Here is a 23,015-nt window from a genome sequence, read left to right as displayed (position 1 = left end):
CCCAAGAGGCTTCCTCAGCCCACAGCGGGCAGCGCCTGGCCCCTGCTCGCGGGCGGCCCCGGGGCGGCGCGGGGCTGTTGGAACTAGTTGCTGCCGGGCGCCTGGGTGTTAGTGGTGATGGCAGACGGACCGAGCTGGCAACAGTGGACACTAGCAGCTGAACAGAGCATGAGAGATGCCATAGTGTTTCCTTGATAGCTAGGATCTACCACAGACTCTTGGCAGAGCTGGCAGGGCTTGCACTGTGTCTCATCCCTTCAATATGGAGCAAACTTCTGGCGGTCTGATTTCTTAACCCCGCTGGTCGAAGGAATTTTGGCAGTGTAAGCGGACAAACTCCCCGTGGCCCCCGCGGCGGCCGCGGCATTTAGTGCCAGGAGTGGGACAGTTTTCATGCCAAGCAGACTGGAGACAGGAACGGCATAGTGGGTGGTTGGCAGAGTTGGTAGGGGAGGGGGGGGTACTGACGGTAACGGCGGAGGCGGCCGCCAGCACGGCCATGGAGGTGGGGGTGGAGGTAGGGGTGGCAGACTGAGAGAGGTTCATGTTGAGGTCAACAGGGGTCGTGACGGAAGCGGTCTGGGTGCTGACTTTAGCCATCTCTAAGCTGCAAACGAAGAGAGGAAGAGGAACAAACAGGTTGGGAGGGTCCAGCCAGGGCGGTGGGGCCGGGAGGGAGGGAGGGAGAGAGGGAGGGAGGGAAGGAGGGGATGGAGAAGGGAGAGCCAACACGAACGGGCGGGGGTTAGATCGGTGGGCGAGTGGGAGGGAGAGGAGAGGGGGGGGAGAGAGAGAAAAAAAGGGAAAATGAGGGTCAAAGGAGGAACATGTTATGTGTTAAAGAAGAGAAATAACAAAAGGGTTTTTCATGACTCGATGGTGAAAACATTACTGAGACTCTAAAGTTCTTGCCAAAAATAAATAGATAAATAAAAGGAGGTTGGGGGGGTGGGGGGGAGGGAGGGGAAGGGTTGGAGAAGGGAGAGAGGAGGGGGTTGCTAGTTTACTTTACATATGGAAAAAGAAATCTAAGGAATGCGGGTAATGGCAAAAAGATGGAAAAAACGAAACTGAAAAGAAAACTTAAAAGAACTATGAAGTTTACTCCCCAGCACTGATGTGGTGAATTTTGCTTTTCAAAGTCCACGGTATTTTGGAGAGGGGGGACGCGGGGGGTTTTGGTAATTTTTTTCAATTTGTCAATTTTGTGACAGAAATGGCACCCTTCGTCATTTTGCTAGGATGAGAGGCTGTTAAGCAATGGTTTGCTGTTCCCATCTAAGGCATCCAGTTTTTGTTTTCGTTTCACAAAGTTAGTCTCATTTAATTCACTGTGAGGTCAATGTGCATTTTTCATATAAAACAAACCTGATTAGCCAGTGCGTTCACTTAGATTTGTACTTTCCCCGGACTTTTTTTTTTTTTTTTTAATATCACAATAAAATATGTATGCAATCTAATTGTAAGGACATTAGAACAAAGGAAGACTGGAAAACACCCCGGCTTCCACAGCAGTGGTATCCCTTCCGAGCTTGCAACAGCGATTACAGATAACACGACCCATCGGCTGACAGACAAGGCATTACATCAGTACAACATACACATCATCACATGGACCCAGAGAGCACACGGTAATACAGAGTGACCCAACCTCTTAGCCCAGGGAAGTGAAGGGCTCCTTGGAGGATGCAGGTAGCAAACCACATTGACTCTACCGTAAGTCTACCCATCGGCAGGCCAGATGAATTTGGCCCATGCACTTTGTCTTTTCTCTACATTTTCACACGTTAAAATATGCTAATTCCAAGGGCACTTTGTTTTGTTGTATTCAGATAGCAATGTTTACCTAGTTAAATCCCTTATTTTGACACGTGTTTGCTGCATCGTGTGCGCAGTGCTTTGGGTCAGCAAGCAGTCTGGTAAATGCCACTTTCAGCAGTGTGCATTTTGCACATGGGCAGCTGGGGAGGTATCACAGCCTGGCTTGTAAATGGGGCTGTGGGTTAACAAATCTTCACCAGCTACACTTATACCTGCATTAACTCTGAGTTTGTTTGTTTTCTTTTTTTTTTTTTTTTTTCAGAAAAGGAACTACTAACTTGTCAAGCTCCTGTTCTTTTTTCTGGAGGTGCGCAAGAGGGAGCATCACCCTGCAGCATCGCTCCCTGCTCCCGCAGCAACAGCAGAGGGAGCCAGCCACCTCCCAGCTGCACAGAGGACCTGCCTAGCAGGGGACTTTCCACTTATCAAGTCAAATCGGGCCTGGGAGAAGCTTTCCAGCCAAGGGGCTGTGCTGGGTCGCTTGTGTAGCTCCTGTAAGCGCTATGGGCTGAAGGCAGGGTCAGGGAGCAGGGGTAGCCCAGCTCCTCGCAAAAGGACTAGGAGGGAGGAGTGGTTGCCCTACTCTGGGTATGGAAGAATCTCGCCTTTTCTCATCTTAGACTTGTGTGCAGCTGTGAGAAAAACAGCCCATGGCCAGCAGAAGGTAACGACCAGAAGGCCTGCCCAGTGTGTGACGGCCAGCACACAAGCAATAAACGAGCACTAGAGAGGGGTGACGATGTTGGAGTAAAGCTGCCCAAAGCAGTGCTGCTAAAGGCGAGCTTAGGTAATAACCTGAAGCTGGTCTGAGCTGGGGAGAGGAGAATTCCTCTCGTCCCCTCAAAAGAAAAAGGGCTCTTGTGATTTTAGTTGCACAGGTACATACGCTAAGTTGGAAGGTGCAACATTGTCTCTGATGGGTTGGGAGGGAGGGGGGCAAATGTGTGAAATGCAGACCCGCTTGTAGAACATAAAACTTTGGTTTTCCTACTCTCGGTTCCATGATGTTTGTTTATCTGCCCCATGGATGAGCTGCTGCTTTTCTAACCTCAGAGGCAGCATCATTCTGTGCGGGGAGCACAGCATCCTTGCACTGGTACAGTGCTGCTTGCAATCTACTTGCACAGGGGGGCTTGCTTACATCAGGAATCCTTGTTTCTACCACTGAAATCCTGAATCCAGCTCCACCATACATCCATGCAGGAGCTGTATGGTGATACCTTAGTAGTTTTTAAAAACTCTGTTTAATAAAGTTGGATTTTTTCATATTTCTAACTCAGTTATATTTTGGGAGGGAGGCATATGGAAAGATAATGCAGGACTCGGTGTTTCATTGACTCCAATCTTGCCTACCTTGCACTAAAATCAATTCCTGTGGATATGGCTGGAATTTTAGTCTGAGCACTGAGCGCGTTGTCCTGCACCAGCAGGGAGAATAGATCCCAGGGGCTCAGTACTGGTGTTGGTGGCAGTCACCCACACTCCCTCCCTGGTGTACTTGCCCAGGTACAACTGAAGGGCTAATCGGCCCTGCTTCACCTTCATTACTGGCGGTAACAAATGAGGTGAAAGTACATCCCGTTGGCTTTCAGCTGTCCTGCGACAGCAGCAGTTTCCCAAATCACTTGTACATGTGACAAAACTGAGTACAGAAGCTGATGAGCAGACTTCAAACAGAATTTCACGATGCCAATTTTCCGCTGTCACGTTAAAGAAGCTAAGTTACGAATACATACAGTGGAGGCCACATCCTGCATTGCCCGACTAGCGTACAGAAGAAACAAAGCTTGAGTTTGCCTTTGTCGGTTCTGCATCTTTCGTCAAAATGGAAGTGAAAAGCATCTTCAGGAAACTGCTCTTCAACAAGAAGAAAGTGCTGCTGGCTACAGGTCATTTATACTCCAAAGTCAAATATTACATAGGAAACCTAAGCTGTGGTTCATTCTTAATAAAAGCTAGAAGATGTAATTGGATAATGAAAATCCAGTTACTACAATGGACACCAGTTAAGAGACAGAAGTTTTTACAGGAAAAAAAGACATTTCTACTGCAAACAAACTGGGACAAATTCTACTAATACAGAGGTCAACCCTTGGATAATCAACACAGAACCAAAACAGTACTTTAGAAAGATTTAAATCTCTGTCTTGATATTATATCAATATCTTTATATATCTATAATTTAGAGTATGTAATCTTATATACATATTAACACCAGATTGCTACAAAATTCCTAAAACAACCTGATAAATTACTGTATAGATGGCAACTTCAGTTGGAGAATAGCCTAAGGGTACACACAGTTAGAGGAATACGTCCAGTAATCCCATGCTGCTGTGAGACATTGATTTATGCAGAAATACTGGCCCTGGAAACCAAATCTATGATAATGTCAGATTTTGGGGGGAAGAATAAAAAAGAAATGCCCACCTTACCCTGAATGCTTGTATGGCTTTTATATATTGATTTATATATGATATATTTATTCTGACATCCCAGGCTGTATCTTGGCACTGCGCTTTGCCTAGGTACTGTGCCCCAGTGCTGTTTTTTTCAGGCAAAGGCCTTGAAAGCGACTGCGCTTGTTCGTGCCAGGGTTAGGACCAACAGGTGCTGAAACGGGCTCCCTGCATGCGTGTCCCTCTCCAAAACCTGCCAGCAGGCACGGGGCCTCCCTCGTGCCTGGAAATCTCAGGTCCCCCTCCAGCACAGTGGCCGACTAGCGCTGCGGCTGCGGTGGCACCCAGCCCGGCAGAGAATTTCTCTTGGGAAAAGAGAAATCTGGAGCACTGCAACTTTTGTTAAATGACAAAGCCACCTTTATGTCCTATGTTGCCTTAGAACTTAATTTATTAGACATTACTTTAAGAGTCTTCATTTACAAATGAAGTCACTTTATCTGAATACAGTTTCAACATATGGTACATAGCAATATATGATGGTTTATTGTAGATGATGGTAACAAACGGCTAGCTAGAAAGTCAACAGGAAGAAAATACTTTGTGGTTTCACAGGGTATAGATAGAGCATCCATTGTATATGACTGCTGAGAAGTTCTCTTCTTTGCAAAAGTATGTTAAAAGACCTCATATATATCCCATTCCATCAAAGGGCTTGTTAAGCAGTAATAAACAGAATTGTGAGAGTTCACAGGCTAAAGTGAGTCAAAGAGAGGTTTGTTCACTAGAGTTTCTGTCTCTGGTGAGCAGCTCACTGCAACGCCATTAATAAGTGCATTATTTTATTTGCATGCTTTAGCTGTCTTGAAGATCTTAAATTGTTATCTTCTGAGATCCAGGTGCATGCCATATGGTGTTTGTGCAACTAAAAATGAAGGGGTCTATTCTCGTCTCGATGTGTGGGGAATCCCTGAACACCAAGAGAAGAACATATCCTTAAGGGTTAAAGGAGGGAACACATTTTTATTTGATTACAGGGCTTACCGAAGTGACTTATATTTAGAATATAAGAATATAAAGAATATAAAGCAAAAGAGCTGTAGGTTGTTTTAGGATTCTGGAGACACCTTATAGTAGGCTTCATGGTGCCACCCCTAAATAAATACACCTTTCCCTAGGAAACTACTTTCAAAATGAACTATGAAAAGTAGTATTTTTGTTTGCTGTGAGACAGAGCTGCACACCACCCCTTCCCTGCATTGCAAGACGTGCAGTCGTGCACTGCAGAGCAGTGGTGGGGAGGAGGTGGGACCACAGGAGCTTGTAGCCCTGCCACGACTACAGCTCTGCATATGGATCATATAATAGCTACTACCTTAACAGCAAACATAGTTAAACACCAAGCTTGGTTTGTATCACAGCATTTTGAAAAAGGAAAAAGGAAAAGAAAAGCAAAACAAAACAACAGCCAACCAACCAAACGAAAAAGCAATCCAATACACAGATACTCCCCATGCCCACAACATGTCGTTGCCTTGGACCACCATGTACAAGCAGCTCTGTGAGACAGCACTGTATCCACTGCGCATTTTCTCAGCATAATTGCAAATAAAAGTGGTATCAGTGGTAGCATTTTTCTAAGTAATCATATAAAACTTGACAGAGACTTAGGCCGTCTCAGCGGCTTAGCTGAACAGCCAGTGTTTTCAGTAATCCTGGCACTGCGAAGTGGCGAAGCAGATAGTCTCACCCTGTCTCATTAGGGGATGCTTTTTACAAATTTGTGATGCCGTCTCTGAAAAAAAAATAAATCCTCTGCCTCTTTAGCAACTACGTGCCAGTTTAATATCAACTCTGAGTGGCAATTTCCAGCTAGTAAATTAAATCTGTTTTGCAATCTGTTTCACTATATTTGCCATTTAGGACAGTAAAACAGGTCTGTGAAAACTATTTTCTTCTAAAGAAGTTACAACTGTCATTTTCAATCCACCTGTATTTTAGGTGGATGCAGGTGTGAATATTCAGATTTTTTTGAGCTTTTGTCATTCAAAATGCACCTGGACTTAAGCAGATTAAGCTGCTTTCCACAGAAACCAACAGTAAACACAGCTCCTACTGATACAGGCTTCACAAGTCATTAGGAATCGAAGAACTATGCAAAATGGACACTGCAAAGCAACTTTCTGGATCTACCCAGGACAGACATTTGCTGGAGAGCAGACAGAGCAATCTTGCGGAAGCGTTATCACTTACAAAGCCAACTTACCTTGCGTTAATGAGGTACTGTGCTAAGCTGATGTTTGCAGGGGATCCTGTGATTGTAACTTGTCGTTCTGCAGAGCCTTCTGTGGCATTAGCAATCTTGATCTGCGCTCCTGACATCTGCCTGATTTCATTTATCTTACTGCCTTGTCTGCCAATAATGCAGCCTATTAACTGGAGTGGGACAAAGACTGAGATTAGTGCCACAGACACAGGCAAAAATCACTTCACTGCAATTTGTAGCATCGATAAAAACACGGCTATGAAAGACTCGGTATCAAAACCAAAGATTTTTGCTGTGCTGTTGGGAAGGAGTAGCTAGCAGGGTCTGTTGGCTCAATGGCCACGTGCCTCTGAATCGAGCCTCGCTGCTGCCTGGGCAGGTATCAAGCCAGCATCAGCTTATTTAGCTGTCTCCCTTGGCAGAAAACGACAGCGTGTGATAGTGCTGATGTACACAAGGCACAGCCCAGTCTGATCCTCCAGCAAGAGCAGCAGCAAGCCAAGAACAGCAGGGGCAGGCTGCACAGACAGCACGATGCTCCTGCCCGGCCGCTCTGCGCGGCTCCAGCGTGTCCTCAACCTCACGGGGACGCTTGGTCCTCACTCTGCTGCTCCTGCACTATTACAGCCAGTGGGATTCACAGCTGCAGAGCCTCAGGGAGAAGCAGGCGTAGGAAAAGACTGATTTTTTTTTTTCTTTTCTCCACAATGTGACTGTGTTTCATAACCCTGAAAACCTTTCCTTGTTACAGAACCTTAAAACCCACATATGTCATAAATAAAACTGAGCCTGCGTGTCCCCAGATCGCTACTTTACTGTTAAAATTGCATAGGTGTTCCCTTCAACTAATAGCTTTTTAAAGGTTGTATAAATGCTCTTGGTGGAGTCACAAGCTTTTGGAGCTGGCGTGCAAGACTTTGCAAACGTACTTAGCTCTACAAATGAACACTACAGCTTTGGCTCCCTTCAAGACAAGGGGTGGCCTTTTCTATTCTATTAAGGCAGGATGGAGGCTAACAAGCACAGCAATGCCCAGAACCTGAAGGAAACAGAAACTCTGCCTTACAGGACTGTTGACACTGGAAGGGTGCTGCCAGCTTGGCCGAAAGAAGTGCCAGGACACAGCGATGCTGCCTGCCTTTCCCTCCCACCCTTCCTGACGTGTTACTGTTTCTGTTGCTGCAGTACTCGGAGCATCTTGCCAGAAACAGATTCACATAGTCCAGACATTTTAGCAAAAGAAGAACAGGAAAACCACAGCCCCTTAAACCCTGCTTCACACTCAGTGACAAACAGAGTGCCAACGCAGCTAGCCAGACAGCCAAAACAGACACAGAGCACGAGAGCAGATGCGGGACGGAAAAATGGGGTTTAAGAACATACACAAGATTTCCCATCCTATTTGCATGGGAGGGCCTCCTTAACTCTTTGTCCTTATCCCAAAGACCCGTACCACTGTGTGACTGCCAGGTGCCAGTGCGGAGCCCTTTGCCTGCCCCACCAGGCTCCCAGCCATGTGAAGGCTGGGCATGAAGATACCGAGTGGTGCCAGGGATGTGACTGAGCAGGGAGCAATTCCTCTGCACCGACCAGGAAAAGGGCAAGTCCTGGGGCAGCCAGGGGACTTGCATCAGCCTTACTTGACTGCTAGCCAGAGCTGCTCACTGAGAGACACGACTGGCTTGGGATGGCCACCAGGGATGAAGACATCCTCTTCCCTCTGCTACAACCATGGTCTAATTGTTTTTGAGAGGGTGGTCTTGAAGTATCCAGTCAAGAATCCACCTGCTGCTACTGACGATCCTATGAAGGAGTGACCAGGGCTTATGCTCTGTGAAGCAGCATCTTTGGTACCCAGGACGTCTTCAGACTCTAATGACTCTGATATTTTAGTAATTATGTCCTAACTGTGAACAAAAAATGTAGACTGCATGTATTCCCTTGGTCTGTCTGAAGTCGAAGGGTAGAAATATGGTAAAATTACTTGCTGTGAAACACATGCTTGTAAAAATAAAAAATAAAAAAAAAGTACAAATATGAAAAATGTGTTCAGCAGAATTTCAAGCAGTCCAGTTTTCAGGTGTTGCCACTGATCATACACATGACGTTCAAAGCAGAGGATGTGTGTGGGACTGCTGGCTCTTCAGGCACGTTGCGAGCACGCCGTAGTCACCAGCTCTGCGAAGGCACTTGCTAGGTGAAGCAGGAGGCTGCCACTTGGGCATGCTCTGCAAGCCGTGACCTGTGGCCACCTGACTGCAGCTGGTGCATGCAGAGTACTCTCCTTACACCACACGGTGATGCTGGGTGCTTGTCCCGCTACATGTTACTTACTTATGCTCAAATTAGTACAGTATCTGAATATTCAGGAGCTGATGGCTTCGGGAAGAAGTTCAAGAGGCTGGTTTTCCTCTATAAAGCTTTGATCAATCAGGCGGTGGACATTTGGTTTTACAGACCACCGCCTGCCCTGCCTTGCTTTGAGGGGAAGCCATCTCAAACTGCATCCAAACCTCTCTCTCTCTCAAGACTGACCTTTCTATTTCCATCAGCTGCACAGCCTGTCATTCTGCAGCTGCACATTTCTCATGATTTCCAGCAGGTTATGTGTCATTCAGTCCCACAGAAGTCCATCACCCCAAAAGCAAGCTTTCCTGGACTGTGAATGCAGGCATCCACGTGTTTCACAGACAGCGATTTGCTGCTCTTCCAGGCTCGGTAGACAGAGGTAGCAAATGTAGAGGATGGTAAACATTTGAAATCCCATTTTCAAGGACTTTAGGCACTGCGTTATTTTTGATGCTCACCTGCTTGGTCAATATTCTGTCAGCCTTACTCTCACAGAAGAATAAATCAAGAGGAAGCCATCAAGAAAACAAGTGATAAAGCTGGTCCATGTGAGAGAGAAGCCAAGCACGCTATAAACCAAGCCTACTATGTACTATATTGTAGCACATATACTTATAAAATTATTTATATGTATAATGTATAGAATGTATATAATGTACACATATATACACTACAAGCATATGTGTATATACACAAAATATGTATGCACGTATATGTGTACATAATTTAACTCCCTCAAGGCTTGAACAGCGTGGCTCAGGTCAGATGTGTGCTCAGCTGACGTCCCCTCATTCTCGTACTGTGAGCACCAGGGAAGAACTGCTCCCTTTCTCTTCCTCCACACCATGTCTCATCTGTCTTCCCCCACCTCAGTGTCCCTCATTTCTCATCATGCCAAAAATAATAATAAAAAAATAATCAAACCCTAGTGCACAGATTCTGCTCTTTGCCCTTTTTCTAATTTTATGCTGTCCTTCACTAAAATTCTGGTAGTACCAGTGTAATCAGGATTGAATCCCACTCTTAAAGGGAGGGACGGGAAGGAGATCTATTGTGATTCCCCCTCCCTGAATTCTTGGTGCTAATAGAGCTTCTCCTGACATGCCGTGCCAGCTCAGATTCAGACCTCTCTCATCCATACTTCTTCCCACATTATGTTAAATATAAATGCTAAATGTATGTCATGTTGCCCAATCCCCCTGTGCTAAACTCATTTACAGAGCCCAATAACGTGGCTTTCTGCTGGGTGTTTCCTATCAATTTGTTCCTCTATGTCCATCCCACCGTCCCACTGAAGTACTCTGTGCAGCACTGCGAGAGATCAGACTTTTACTTTTGGGTTTATTAACAAAGTCCAATCCTGTAGGCTTGTCACAAGAGACAGCACTGAGCTCTTTTTTTTTTTTTTTAATTCTGATAAAAATCAGTTTCCTTTCTTACAATGAAATTAGTGCTGGTAAAAAGGGAGGCTGACCATACTCATCCACAAGCGTGTTTTGGTGGTACCCTGCTGCCAGCCCTGACCACATCCAGTGGCTTTGGCAAAAGCCAAATTTTTGCATTACTTCACCAAGCAGGTGCTTGCCACAAAGGAAAGTCTTCAATTCCTTTACATAAAGATGTAATCTTAATGTAAAAAAAAGATTACATAAACATTATATCTATACGTGTATGTCCTGGTTCTTCCCTTGCTTTCCTCTCTCACTATGCACACTGGGTTCCTACACTGATTCTTGTGCAGGGAGGCTTTTAGCTCTGGATTTTTCCTGTTTTGTTTTTCCTCAGAAATGTTAGAAATGTACTCTGCAGGGAGCAATAATCTCCTGAGGTATGATTACAGTTCTTTACAGACTTACTGCAGGGCTCTGAAAGAGATGCTTAAATACCCTGTCCCTCTTGGAAAGCAATAATAATTATAATCAACCTCACTCTTCTTGCCAGGATAATGCAAAATCTGGACTATAATGATTTCACAAGCTTTGCAAGAAGGCGTGCAGAAAACTGAGAACATACTTTCAGAAACCAGCCTTCTAATTGCTTGCTTTGTAACCCAAATGACCCTGCGGATTCATGTGCGTTTTGACCTGCTGAGGGCCCAGCATCAGTTCACCTCCTGTTCTGAGCTGAGCTGGGAGAAGTTAATTTTGATGCTGAGCAGTACTTCCATTTTTGTTCCAGAAATGGTCTCACTTTGCTTCTGGTGGACAACAGACTTGTGAAATCTTTCTACTGATTCTTGAGTGTATTGAGACAGGTCTACTTGAGGAAGCAAGTGCATTTTTCTTAGATTAAGGAGAAACAAAAATCAGGCTATGTGCAAATATAAATATAGCAAAAGTGGAAAAAAAAATACTTTTTGATTAAACATCCTCTTAAGCATTCCCAAATGACAGGATCTCATTAATTCTGCATTTTTGCTCTGGGGTTATTTTCCTATTACATGGAAGGCTCTCGGCAGTAAGGTGAATTTATAGAGGTCAAATCCATGGGTCCCTTGGCTTCAGTGGAAGTGCTTTGACTTCTGGTACCACCAGACCTTTTCCAGTATGTCTTGCACAGACTGTTAGATCTCGCCCTAATCATTGCTTGGGGCGGCCTTGCTTCAAGTCACAGCTGGGGTCGGGCACTGCCTTTGCATCCTCCTGAAGGGCTGGCACTGATCCTCACCCCACAGGAGATGGATGAAGTGGGGATCTGCCAGTACGAGATCTGGGTGTCCCCAGAGACCATTGGTGGAAGAAGAGGCACCATGAGGACCTCCCTGGAGCTGAGGCTGGGTTTCACGCCCAGAGCACGGGGGCACACATGGGTCCCCCTCGGCCACTTGCAGGGAAGGACTTGTGACTCCATCAGGTTCTCCTAAATGCCTTCTCCAACTTTGATGGATTTGCATTTCTGTTTACATGGAGCGTTGAACAGACTTACAGCTTTCTCTAAATGTTCATGTTTTCTGAGGGTGAAGTTGTCCTGCTACTTGCATCTGCTGTCTCCCATACATATACAAGATCTACATAATTTTTAATGAGATGATTTTTATATATGTTATTAATGATTTATTCACTTACTCTCCATAGCCATTTTTGGGAATCAGAGCACAAAATGTTATGATGTCTGGTGTCTGTGCCCAGACACAGACCAGTCAGCAGTAACATCCCTCCCGTCCCCTAAAGGGCCTGCCACTGCCATACGACATTATTACGAGACTTATGCTGTAAAACACACTTATACTGGGCAACGTAGGCAGCACCAAAAGGCCAGGCAATACCCTGGCAATGAAGGAAAGGCAAAGACATCATATGTGAATGCTTATGAAACGGAGTTTGGTGCCACAGGCCCTCCTGCTTTTGAGGATACCTGCACCAGATAACCACCTCCATGGCACGCTATGTCCTTTGTGTGCTTCGCTGTGCTGAGGGTAATTGAACAACTGCAGCAATATTTTCCCTCTTATTCTGCAAGGAGCTACTGGACCTCACTCCACTTCACATACTTTCTTAGTAAGATATTTTTGTAAACTGTTCGCACCTTAACCCCACAGGGCTCAGCTCACTGCAGTGGCAGAGCATCCGGCCACCTCAGCGCTGCACCGTTTGCCTCCCCAGCAGCGTGCCAAAGGAATTAATGAACTTACACAACTGGCACCAACATTTTATTAACTTCTACAGCCCACAGAATCAACGGGATTGCCCGCTTCAAAGGGCAAAAGTAGGGACACGTTGGGTACCGCAGAGATTTCTTGGCAATATGGGCATTGCCAACAGCCTCTTTTGGGAGGCCAGAGCAGCCAAATGGCCCTGTAAGTGGTTTTAATGAGGAATAGGAGATGTTAGATAAGGACTAAAGTGATGTCTAAGTGGGACCTGGAGAAATGTCCTCTCCGTTCTCTTTTTGGAGATGCCCAGAAGTTATAAGAAAACCTAGAGAGGCCAGTCTTCTGAATTCACGATGTGGAGAAGAAGACTGGGCTCCTAGCACTCGGAAAACAGTTTTCTATAAAATGCATTTATCTGTTCCCCCATATGTATTTTTTTTATTTAGCAACATGTTACTTGCAATTATCAGCATAATGTACGAAGAAAGCAGCATGACATTGTTACAATAATAACAGGAAATAAAATTTATTTTAATACTAAGCTATGCAAATTGCAAATGGCTAATAATTTCTACTTTCTGTAGACTATGCTAACCTCTGAGATCCTTATTTTCCTTCTATTTGATTTTCTTCTGTCAGATTCATACCGAGGCTTTGGCTTTTTTATGTTTATCATTATATTGGTTTTAAAAAATACATGTAACACATGTATAGGCATGCTGCCTTCTCTGGCAACTGCAGAGTGGATTTTTGCAAACCTGATACTGTTCTCATCTGTGCTGGACTTTTGCAGGTGTTTATGCATACAAGGAGGTGACGGATTCAGGCACGTGTCCAAAACAGGACTCGGAGATGCTTGTTGGGAAAGCAAAGTCAAATTCCCAGCACATGGTTTACTGCACAACTGCTGCTGCCTCTCCCATCCAAACCACCGCAGTAACTCCCTTGCACTGCCTGTAGTGCCTCTGCAGGCTGTGTCTAAGCCCAACCCCATTCAGGCCTTGGTTTCTAATCTTTCTAATCTTCTGTTACAAGCAACACATGGATGCATATTTGCTTTTCAGAGAATAGTGCTGAGCCAGGCCATTTCATACCTCCTAGATCAGAAATCAACTTTTTTTCCCCCCTACCGCACCACAGTATGCAAGGCCAGCTGTCTCTACCTCTCTCTGGTATGAGCCCTGAAGATCTGAAGTCAGAAGGTTAACCTTGGATTTATGTCACTGATGGCAAGAGCAAAATCTGCCTGAAAATGAGACTACAGAAACTTGCATTGTAAGGATAAATACCACGCTCTCATAAAATTCTCAGTGTACAGCAAAATGGGTTATAAAGCAGGTACTGACAAATCAACAGGACATCCTCTAAGTAACAGTAAGATTACAAAATCACTGCACTCATAAAAAAAAAAGATTAACTTTACTTCTTTGTTGTTTTGTATTTTTTTTTTCTTACTGTAAATCATTGCCACTGAGTTTAATAGGGCTTACACAATCTTGTAAGTCTCTCTTAAGGAATATAATTGCTATTTGTGATCCCACTCATGCTTGAAAGCTTTTTTTACTGGAGGGGAAATCTTCCATTTTCCAAGTGACTCATTTGTAATGCAAACTGAAAAATAAAACCCTGTTTTCAATGAAGGGGAATAAAATTGGAAGGCGTTTTTGCATGAGATGCAGAGCATCAACTGGGCATTTTGAGCAGCCACTTTAATATTCAGTGCTGTACTGCTTATGGAGACGGGGTCTGTCCATCACAGCTGGTGCAGAGTTGCTGAAGCAGGAATGTTTAGAACCCCTGCTTTCAGATAAACTCTTGTATTGCACCTTGACATAACCAAAGTCACTTTTTTTTTTTTTGCCAGGGAGGTATGCAGCCTGGAATAAGCACAGGCTCTGGCACAGACCAGCCCGGCACCAGCGCCCATGGTGCAGCCCCTCTGCCTTGCCCGGTGCTGAGCACGCAGTGGCTGAGCAATTTCCAGCCTGCTTTCGCCCTTCTGCTAGTGCAACCCATGAGATGGATCTTGGTTACACATCTCAGACCACATCTGCTTTCCAGTGAGAGCAGCAGGCACCCAGGCTTTAAGAAAACGGGCAAAACACCGCGGCACCTCCACTGCGTCTATCAATGTTTTAATTGTCCGTGATATCCCTTCTCCAGAAATAGACTAAGGTTATTTTGGGGGACTAGTGTTTGCCAATCAGCTGAAGATGGGAGGTTCCCCCTCCGGTGGCAGAGGAGAGCGAGAAGAGAAAGCGGTACTGACTATTGGTCCACTTACATCGTTGGGAATAGTAAGTTCATGGGAACTGGTTGGAGAAGTGGCATCCAGTCCTATGTAGGGACAGAGGGAAAATGTTATGCCAGTTGTTTGCAAAAAGGGTAAGACACAAGTGATATCATAAAGAAGGAAACATACTGAAGGAGAAAAAAAAAAAAAAAGAAAGAAAAGAGAGAGAAGAGCAAAGAAAAGTAGAGAAGTGCTAGTGAAACAGAAAAGAAAGCAAGAGATGCAGAACTCAGAGGGCTGGACTCATTTTAAACGAGCCTTATTTTAATTAACCTTTAACCCACCAAAACAACAAATGTCAGATGATTGCACAGGGTCACACAAATCCTCTAGAAAATGGAGAGTTTCACCTAAAAATACTCTCTGAAGTTTGCTCTAAATACATCGATTCAGAAATTAATGGGTGGCTGAAATTTGACCTGTCTACCAGGCATTGTACAATACAGAAAATGAGAGTGGAAGTCAAACAGAAAAAAATTAGCTGAACCAAATACATAGCTATGAAAAGAAAAATCAACAAATTAAAATAACAATGAGGAAATTAACCTAGCAGAATTTGGAAATTATATGTGGGATTAGTTGCTGAAGAATGTTGGGAAGGATCATTTTTGAAGGGAAGAGTACAGAATACTGTAAGCTGCATACATTTGTTTTTAAATTGGGTGGACAAAAGGAAAATGGTCAGGAGAAATGGAATTACTGCTCTACCACATAGTAACATTACAGAAACATACATCTCACGAATATAACCAGGAAAAGATTAAGGAGCAGCGTGTTAATTACAAGAATGAGGAAAATACAAAGCTGGGAAAGGCAATTTAGTGTTACTTGTAGATATTTTATCAGATACACCATGAAGAAACAAAATTGTATTTTGGATGTCATTTCTCTTTCTCTCATTTTTATTTTTATTTATTATCATCTGTAAAGGCATGCCAAAATACTTGTTTCCAACTAGAAGAGGTGAAACAGAAATGCTTTTACAAAAAAGCAACTCACCTACATTTTACTTGAGTTTACTTGAGTTTACATTCAGCTAGAACTGTGCATACTTATTTTACATTGAATATAACACAATCAAGTTGCTCACAAAATTTGATGTATGTGATAAAATGTTATTTGCCATACAAAGCATGTACCAGTATATATTTATCTGCTTTGTGAAATTTTAGATGCCAAGTCCCAATGTACTGAAGTGCAGTAAAAATGATTTATTGCATGGTTAACTGACTTGAGTTCTCTGTTCTTTCTCTTGAATAAAAAAGTCAGCTTCTGCTCGTGTGCTCTAATAAATATGGGCCAAATTTCACAGTTCTTAAGTGATCTGTATTTCCATTGCAGTTTGTAATGCAATAAGGCATTCCTAATAGGATGGGAGGCTCTTGTCCCAGAAGTGATGATTAGAGATGCTTTTAAGACTTCTGGCCCTACGCAGAATTCCTCTTTCAGCATGCAGTAATTTCTTTAATCAGAGTTTCTATGCTGCGATTACATGCTGTTTTCCTATGTTAGCTTCTTTCTGAAAGCTGTTACCAAACTCAGTATTTGACAAGACACACACACAAGTGCTTCGCTCAGAACCCACTGGTACATGCTGTATGGTCCAAAATAACTTTACAAGGACTGAAAAAAATAAACCCAGGGTCTTTAGCCGATGGTACAAATGGAGCGGTTTCGATTAAATAAATGTAACAAACGAAGCAAGTTTTAATAAAGATGAAAGGAACTGTAACAGAGGCAAGGGAGGGAAGAACAAAGATTAATGCGTCAGAACAGAGGGATCACTGGTCATTGACCACATTTATTATTAAAATGATGTAATGACCACGGGAAACAAAGCTGTTAAGAAGAAGGACATCCCCAGGGGGTCATGGGTACGTACCAGGGAAACCAGGGGTGGTCTGCCCAAGGGGAGTAAAGGGGGGATGCTGCATAGCCAACTGGTGAAGCTTGGTCAACTGCAGGGCAGGATGGGAAATTAGAACTAACCAATCAAATGGAATTATTTCAGAGCAGAGAAACCATCTTACATGTTCTAAAACTGGATTAATTAAAATTATATTAAAAAAAAAAAAAAAGGCTTAATCATTCACTCTGATCTACTGTAGAGAAAGAAATGAAAAAAAAAAAAAACAAAACAACAAAAAAACCAAACTGGTTATAAATGACATCTCTACTGTTATTACATGTAATGGCTATTGTTAATATTAACCAATTACTGTAGAATTACAGATTAAAAGAACTCAGATTTGTCACATGCAAAAAAAAAAAAAAAAAAAAAAAAGACCAAGATAACTGTAATTTGTTCCTGGGCCATTGTACTTTCTAGCAATTACTACACAAGGCAAAAGATGCAGCTGAACTAGCACTTGGCGATAACACATGTTGCTGGGGCCAGGTGTCCCTAGGCCACGTCTTCGTCGATAACTGTAGAAAGTAAATGTTGCCCAGAACAAATGAGAGGGAGAGGAAGAAAAAGGGAGTAATTTACATGCGCTGGACTCACGTCTGGATGCGGGATGGCATACTGCCCCTGAATTGTAAACGCCTGGAAACAAGAAGCACAGTGAAGATACGGGTCAGTCGGGTGGGATGATCACCCTTCCCTCTTGCATCTGAAACTCTCCTGCTGTCCCCCCCATGAAAACACCACCCACATTGCTCTCAGCTCTGAGCAAAGCTTAATTTTCTTGTGCTGCTTGATAATGCTTGGCATGGTGCAGAAGGACCTCCATCACGCAGGGCGGATGATGCCAAGTGCTGCTGCCCAAGCTATGGCCACCCTGGTGCAAGGGGCAACCTGCTCTGCTGGTGGCTGAGCCCACGGGGACACGAGCATGCCTGGTGGATGGTAGTGTGCCCTGTGGGGCCCTGGTGTGGCATGTCTGGCACTCTTTGGCATGGCCCCCATCTCCTGCTGGCTCCGTTCAGCCCTCTGTAATGGCCTACAAAGAAACAACTGGAAGGAGAGCTCAGTTTTCTGTTGTATGCTGTAGGGCTTTTCTGAAAGGAGCGGCTCGTCAGGAAAATTTTAACATGCTTGTGCTTAGGCAGGGAAGCAGAAGGACGAATTATAATGTATAAATATTTGTAGTGAGAGAAGTGTAAACTGGAACAGAGCTGATTAGCTTAGTTTGCAAAATGCTTATTTGACAAAAGGCCTCTTAGAAAGTAATGAATCCTCTGCAAATGATAAAACAATTCATTTAATGGTGTTCAGATATTAAAACCCTTAATGCCCCAACTGCTTAATGCACATTTCTGCAGCAGAATTTCCCTTCTGGAGAAGAAACATTTCATTTAGTTTTTAAATTAGTTAAAAAACAAGGACGCCATCCGGCAAACATGAGCACTTTTCAGGCAGAAGAGTGCTGCTGGGCTCAATGGGATGTTTATGGGGGTACATACTCACATACACAGATGGGGAATGGCCGTTACAAATCGTTTATAAATAAAAAGGTTCCCATCCACCAAAACTGATGATTGCTACCATCAATGGGTCTTAAGCAAGCAAAGTACGTGTTTAAGTGTTTTACCAACTGAGGACAACATTTAGGAAAATCTTAGGCTGCTTTGCTGAGTGGGAGACTTTGAGCATAGTCAAGCACAGGAGCAGCCTCCCAGATGATAGATGGAAATGACACTGGGTAATGGCCTTGGCCCTTGGGAAACCACGCTTTAGTCTCTGTGACTCACTGCTGGCCAATCTGATCTTGGCTTTACTTCAAATCCAGCTGAGGAGACATCTTTTTACAAGGCTGCTTCCCAAGATGTGGTCTGCAAACCAGCAAGGAACTACCAAAATAAATAAACAAACAAACCCAAATCTAACAAAAGTCACCCTCTTTGTCATCACTCTTCTCCCTCTTACTTCCATGTATACATATAAGGAAGCAATCAAAAATGTGGAAATAGGAGGAATAGTTAGCACTCAGAGCTCAGACTGGTTATTATGTTGTTGACAACAAAAACTGTCAAAGTAGCATGGACAAGACGGGCCTTGAATATTTTTTGTTTCCTAGTGAAAAAAATCACCTTTTACTTCTTGGGCTCCCAAAAGGTCATTTGATTGATTTATATTGAGAAAAACTGTCCCCCTACTTTACTCCTTAGTAGTGGATCTACGCCCTTTCTGTGGCAGAAACATACCAAGTACAAACCTGGTAGCGGCTACTGAGACATCAGCACTGTAATGCTTCACCCAGGACATCAGCTATGGGTCTGATTCCATCAGTGTTTAGTACTGGTGTACTGACATTAGTAAGAGTGAGAATGATCTGGTCTACAAACCTTCCTCAGTGTAAAGCATAAGGCTGCTAAGAGACATAAAGCAAAGCTGTAGCCATCTAAACTGCAGTGTAGCACAACAGGTAGAAATTTCCAATTTGCTTCCATCAGACAGGAGTGCTGATTATTTTTTATTTTTATTTTTTAACCAATGCATAGACTCAGTGTTGGTAAGTAGCAGAGCAGAGCAGGGCAGTTCAGCTTCCTTTTCTATCATGCAATGCAATATCAAAGAAGCACAAGAGAATTAAAACCATACTTACAAGAACAAAACCCCAGCTTGTTAAGTAACAACAGGTATTTGATTTTGCTAGTGTTGTTTGATTTGCAAGCATTAAAAAAACCTTTCAAGATAGCCACAATGTTATTTAGAACGGAAAATCTTCTGATACTGTTGTCAAAAAGTTGGGTGGACTTAGCACTGTTGATGAAATATTATTTTCAATATTAATTTCCATTCATGATACCCATTAAAGTGTCTTTCCATACTGACTCCCAAATACATTCAAGCATTTTCTCAAAAAGCTTGATTAGTCAGAGACCACGTTCAAAGCACACAGAAAACATCTGTCTCACATACTCTCACTTATATCAAGAGTTGCATTATCAAAGTGAGAACATCTTTTTAACTGGTAAAACTGAAGATGGCAAGACCTATAAGGCCTTCAACTAGGACACTTTCAGTTATTTGTAAAAACTACTCTCAGCTCCCTAGCAAACAGCTTCAATATTTTTGAGTAATCACATACAGTCTTTGAAGGAATTGGCAATTACAGTACTGGTAACACAGGCTACTGCTTATTTACACACACACATTTCTAAAAGGAAAGCACTGCAGTATAAACTTAATGTATCTGTGGAGTAAATTATTCTGAACTTTCAGACTGATTTTTGGCAAATTATCTTTAGTTCCAATTCAACTTTGGTCACCAAGGAAGCAGATTTCTTACTCTGAAGAAAACTAAGAGTGGTAAACTTGGATACAGGGGACTGAAAGCTACTAACCCCCGATTATGAAGTTCTGGATATATATCACAATATATCATTACAGGGTAGAAGGTAAAATTCTGGAATTAAAATCAGAGAAAGCTTATTAGAGGCCTGTTGGAAGAAATGTCTCTTTGATGTGCAGTTAAGATGTTCAGGAGTGGAGCTTGCTGACAAACGGGCAGACTGGGGAGATGCAGAATGCCATGCCAGCAGCACCTCGTGCTGTCTGCCCCACCAAGAGCATGGTGTCCAGGTTCTCGTATAATTTCTGAATTGCCTGTTGGGGTGAGACACAAGCTCCAGGGCTGCTGGCATGTCAGCACCCCCACAACACCCCATGACAGGGTACCCACCGACCCCGAGGCTGGTCCAGGGTGGTGACCTGGCTTAGGCTGGGCTGGATCTGTGGGACTGGTGAGGCCTGCCTACAGGCAGCCCACCATGCAGGTGAGTGGCTCTTCCTACTAGGTAACTACTTTAAAAAGGGGCTTTGCCCTCATCTGGGGGAAAATATTTGGCTGGACTGAGGTGCCTTACTGCTGGAGAGGCTTCACACACATGAATCCCAAGAAGAGAGATGGCAGCCTTCTTCTGGCCTAGACTCAGGAAACCAGCTTTCCGCTGAGTTGGGCAGGGCTTGTAGCACACCACGTCACCTTTCCACGTATCTAGGCAATGCTGCTCTTAGCTGACTGGTTATAAGACCATTTGTGAGCCTCTGAAGGTGTTTTTGAGGTACATATCAGCAGTGTTTGCTGTTGGTTCATCGTATGTTAAAAGTGCATTGCCATTGCAATATGCATGGTGGTAGAGCAAATTACTGTCACACCTCTGTTCCCTGTTGCAGACCCCCCTCAGGACATTATCACAAGATGAGGCAGTCACATCACACATGGGGTTTTAAAAACAGATGAGAACCCTGATTAGCTTAAGATGAAGGGGGAATAGTCAAAATATCATGATATTCAAAATATCAAAAGAAATGGGAAAGCTCTGATTCCATTACAAATGAGGTTGGGTAGGTCTGCACTTGCATTTGTAGAGGTTCTGTAACCTCAAAACCCCATTGCTATTTGGCCCTGAGGAACTATTAAGCAACAGAAATTAGGAGCATTACTGAAATCATGTGCAGAATATCCACTTCCCAGGTTTATACAGCAGCAGGAAACACAGCCCGTGTATCAAATGTCCCCCACTCAATGCCTTCTCGCTGTTTTCCCTTTAAGTTTGCAATGCAGTGTTCTCCTTCCCCACAAACTGCAAGTACACAGAGTAGACAAAGCACACCAATACTATACCAGGCAAAAAAACGAGTAAGAGTTGAAAACTAACAGGCGCTGGCTGAGGTTGGGCCAAGACGGTGTGGTTTCCAGCTGAAGCCAAAATGGTGTCTGCTCTTACCTGGCCACCTGCAAAAATGATAGGTGCAGAGGCAGGTTTGGGACGGTAGGGGATGGTGGCACCTTTGGGTGGGGACTGCAGACAAAAACACAAAGCGATCAAAATGCAGAATGAAGCAGAGCTCGATAAAAATCACTCCTTACCTTGGCCACCCCAGGCTACAAGGGGTGCAGCTGACCCGGCCCAGCCCACCCTGCCCTCCATCCCAGGAGCCCCAAAGTCAGAGGCCAAAGTCTGGGCTTCAAGGGGAAAAGCCAAGGACCATTGCTTCTTTCAGCTGCCCAGCTGAAAGAGGCAATGCTGGCTCTCCTGGCTTCACTACCACTCTCATCAGAAGAAGCGTTATAAGCTTCATTAAGAATTTCAAGGCATTTCATGAAATAATTTTGAAATTTGTTGATGTTTTGGAAGAATCTGGCCTACACTCCCATGTTGTTAGCACAGAGCACGTCCTGTTTATTGATCTTTCCTATGCTGCTACACATCAAGGTTTCCTGTTTTACCAACTCAATTAAGTTGGTTGTTCAATGGCAAGTGACTGGCCTGATCCTACCTCCTGTCTGGCTGAGCAGAAAGGGTGGAGAAAATTCCTCCCAGCTTCAGCAGGAGCCTAGCTACAGCCTTTGAAATGCACAGAAAGGGAATTTATTCCCTGCAGCCCAAGGATACAAAGGGAAAATACCTGACCAAGGCTAACTTTCTCCTCATAAATAAAATGGAAGCAAGTATCTGTAAAACAGGCTTCAAGCTACCTATGCAACAACCAGCAGAATGGTGCCCTGATTTCAATGCATTAACTGCAACTAAGTAAGGTAACAGCAACAGCACTTCCATTAATTAATACCATATAATTAGCTATTTAATTTCAATGAAAGTGTTTGTTGCCAAATTAACAATATGCTACAAGTTAGAGTGCATCCATTTTCAGAGGTCTTTAAGTACTTGAAGAAGCGAACTGTAGTTAAGCCAGTGCTTTCTTCGACGGTGCTGCTCACAATTTGCCTAGTGCTAAAATTGTGTGCTTCCTGTGGCAAAAGTGATTACTTGAAAAAGTGGAAAATGGAACTGTCTCTCTGAATTTGTACAGAGTTTTGTATCATATTCTTTGGCAAATAACTATTTATTCCATGCAACTTGGATATGAGGCTACACACTTCATTCAGAGAGCTGAGAACTATTACCACCCACGTCTCATGAACTGAAATTATTTTTGAATATTAACTTTGTGTTCTCTTTTACTTTTATAGGGAAATTCTTTCCTCACTGTAGTTCAAAAAAATGAAGTGAGTCACTTTTCCCAGTAAAATTCTATGTTTTTTTTTTTAATTTTTTTTTAATTTTATGCCTTCATTTGCACAAGGCTGGATGTCACTGGGATGCAGTGCATACTCCTGAACAGCCAATACCCATAGTGCTGTCTCAAACACTGTTTCTCCTATTTTAAAGGAATTAAAAAACAGCAGGGCATCAGAGGTCATAATGAGATAGCTTTTGACTACACTTAGGTTAAAAAAAATATATAGTAAAACAAAACAAAAAAAAGCCCTATTTTTCCAGCAAAAAATGTGACAAAACCAGAGATATTTCATATTAACAGAAATTAAGGGTACTAGGTCA

General features: G+C 43.5%; 1 protein-coding gene across 1 annotated transcript in view; it reads right to left on the bottom strand.

Moving 5' to 3' along the window:
- Positions 1 to 257: 257 nt before the first annotated feature.
- The window catches only part of LOC311206240 (poly(rC)-binding protein 3-like), a gene marked incomplete at both ends in the record, with an annotated part of 49,647 nt that continues 26,889 nt past the window's right edge, over positions 258 to 23,015 (bottom strand). Inside the window, 7 exon segments of the mRNA XM_084281490.1 lie at positions 258 to 446; positions 448 to 607; positions 6,487 to 6,656; positions 14,712 to 14,764; positions 16,603 to 16,678; positions 17,227 to 17,268; positions 21,330 to 21,473. Coding sequence (XP_084137616.1) covers positions 258 to 446; positions 448 to 607; positions 6,487 to 6,656; positions 14,712 to 14,764; positions 16,603 to 16,678; positions 17,227 to 17,268; positions 21,330 to 21,473 — 834 coding nt within the window.

The sequence above is a fragment of the Netta rufina genome (genome assembly GCF_964035555.1).
Source record: "Netta rufina genome assembly, chromosome: 2".
Taxonomy (NCBI): Eukaryota; Metazoa; Chordata; class Aves; order Anseriformes; family Anatidae; genus Netta; species Netta rufina.
Note: the sequence above shows the minus strand (reverse complement) of the source record. Positions and strands in the feature narration are given on the sequence as shown.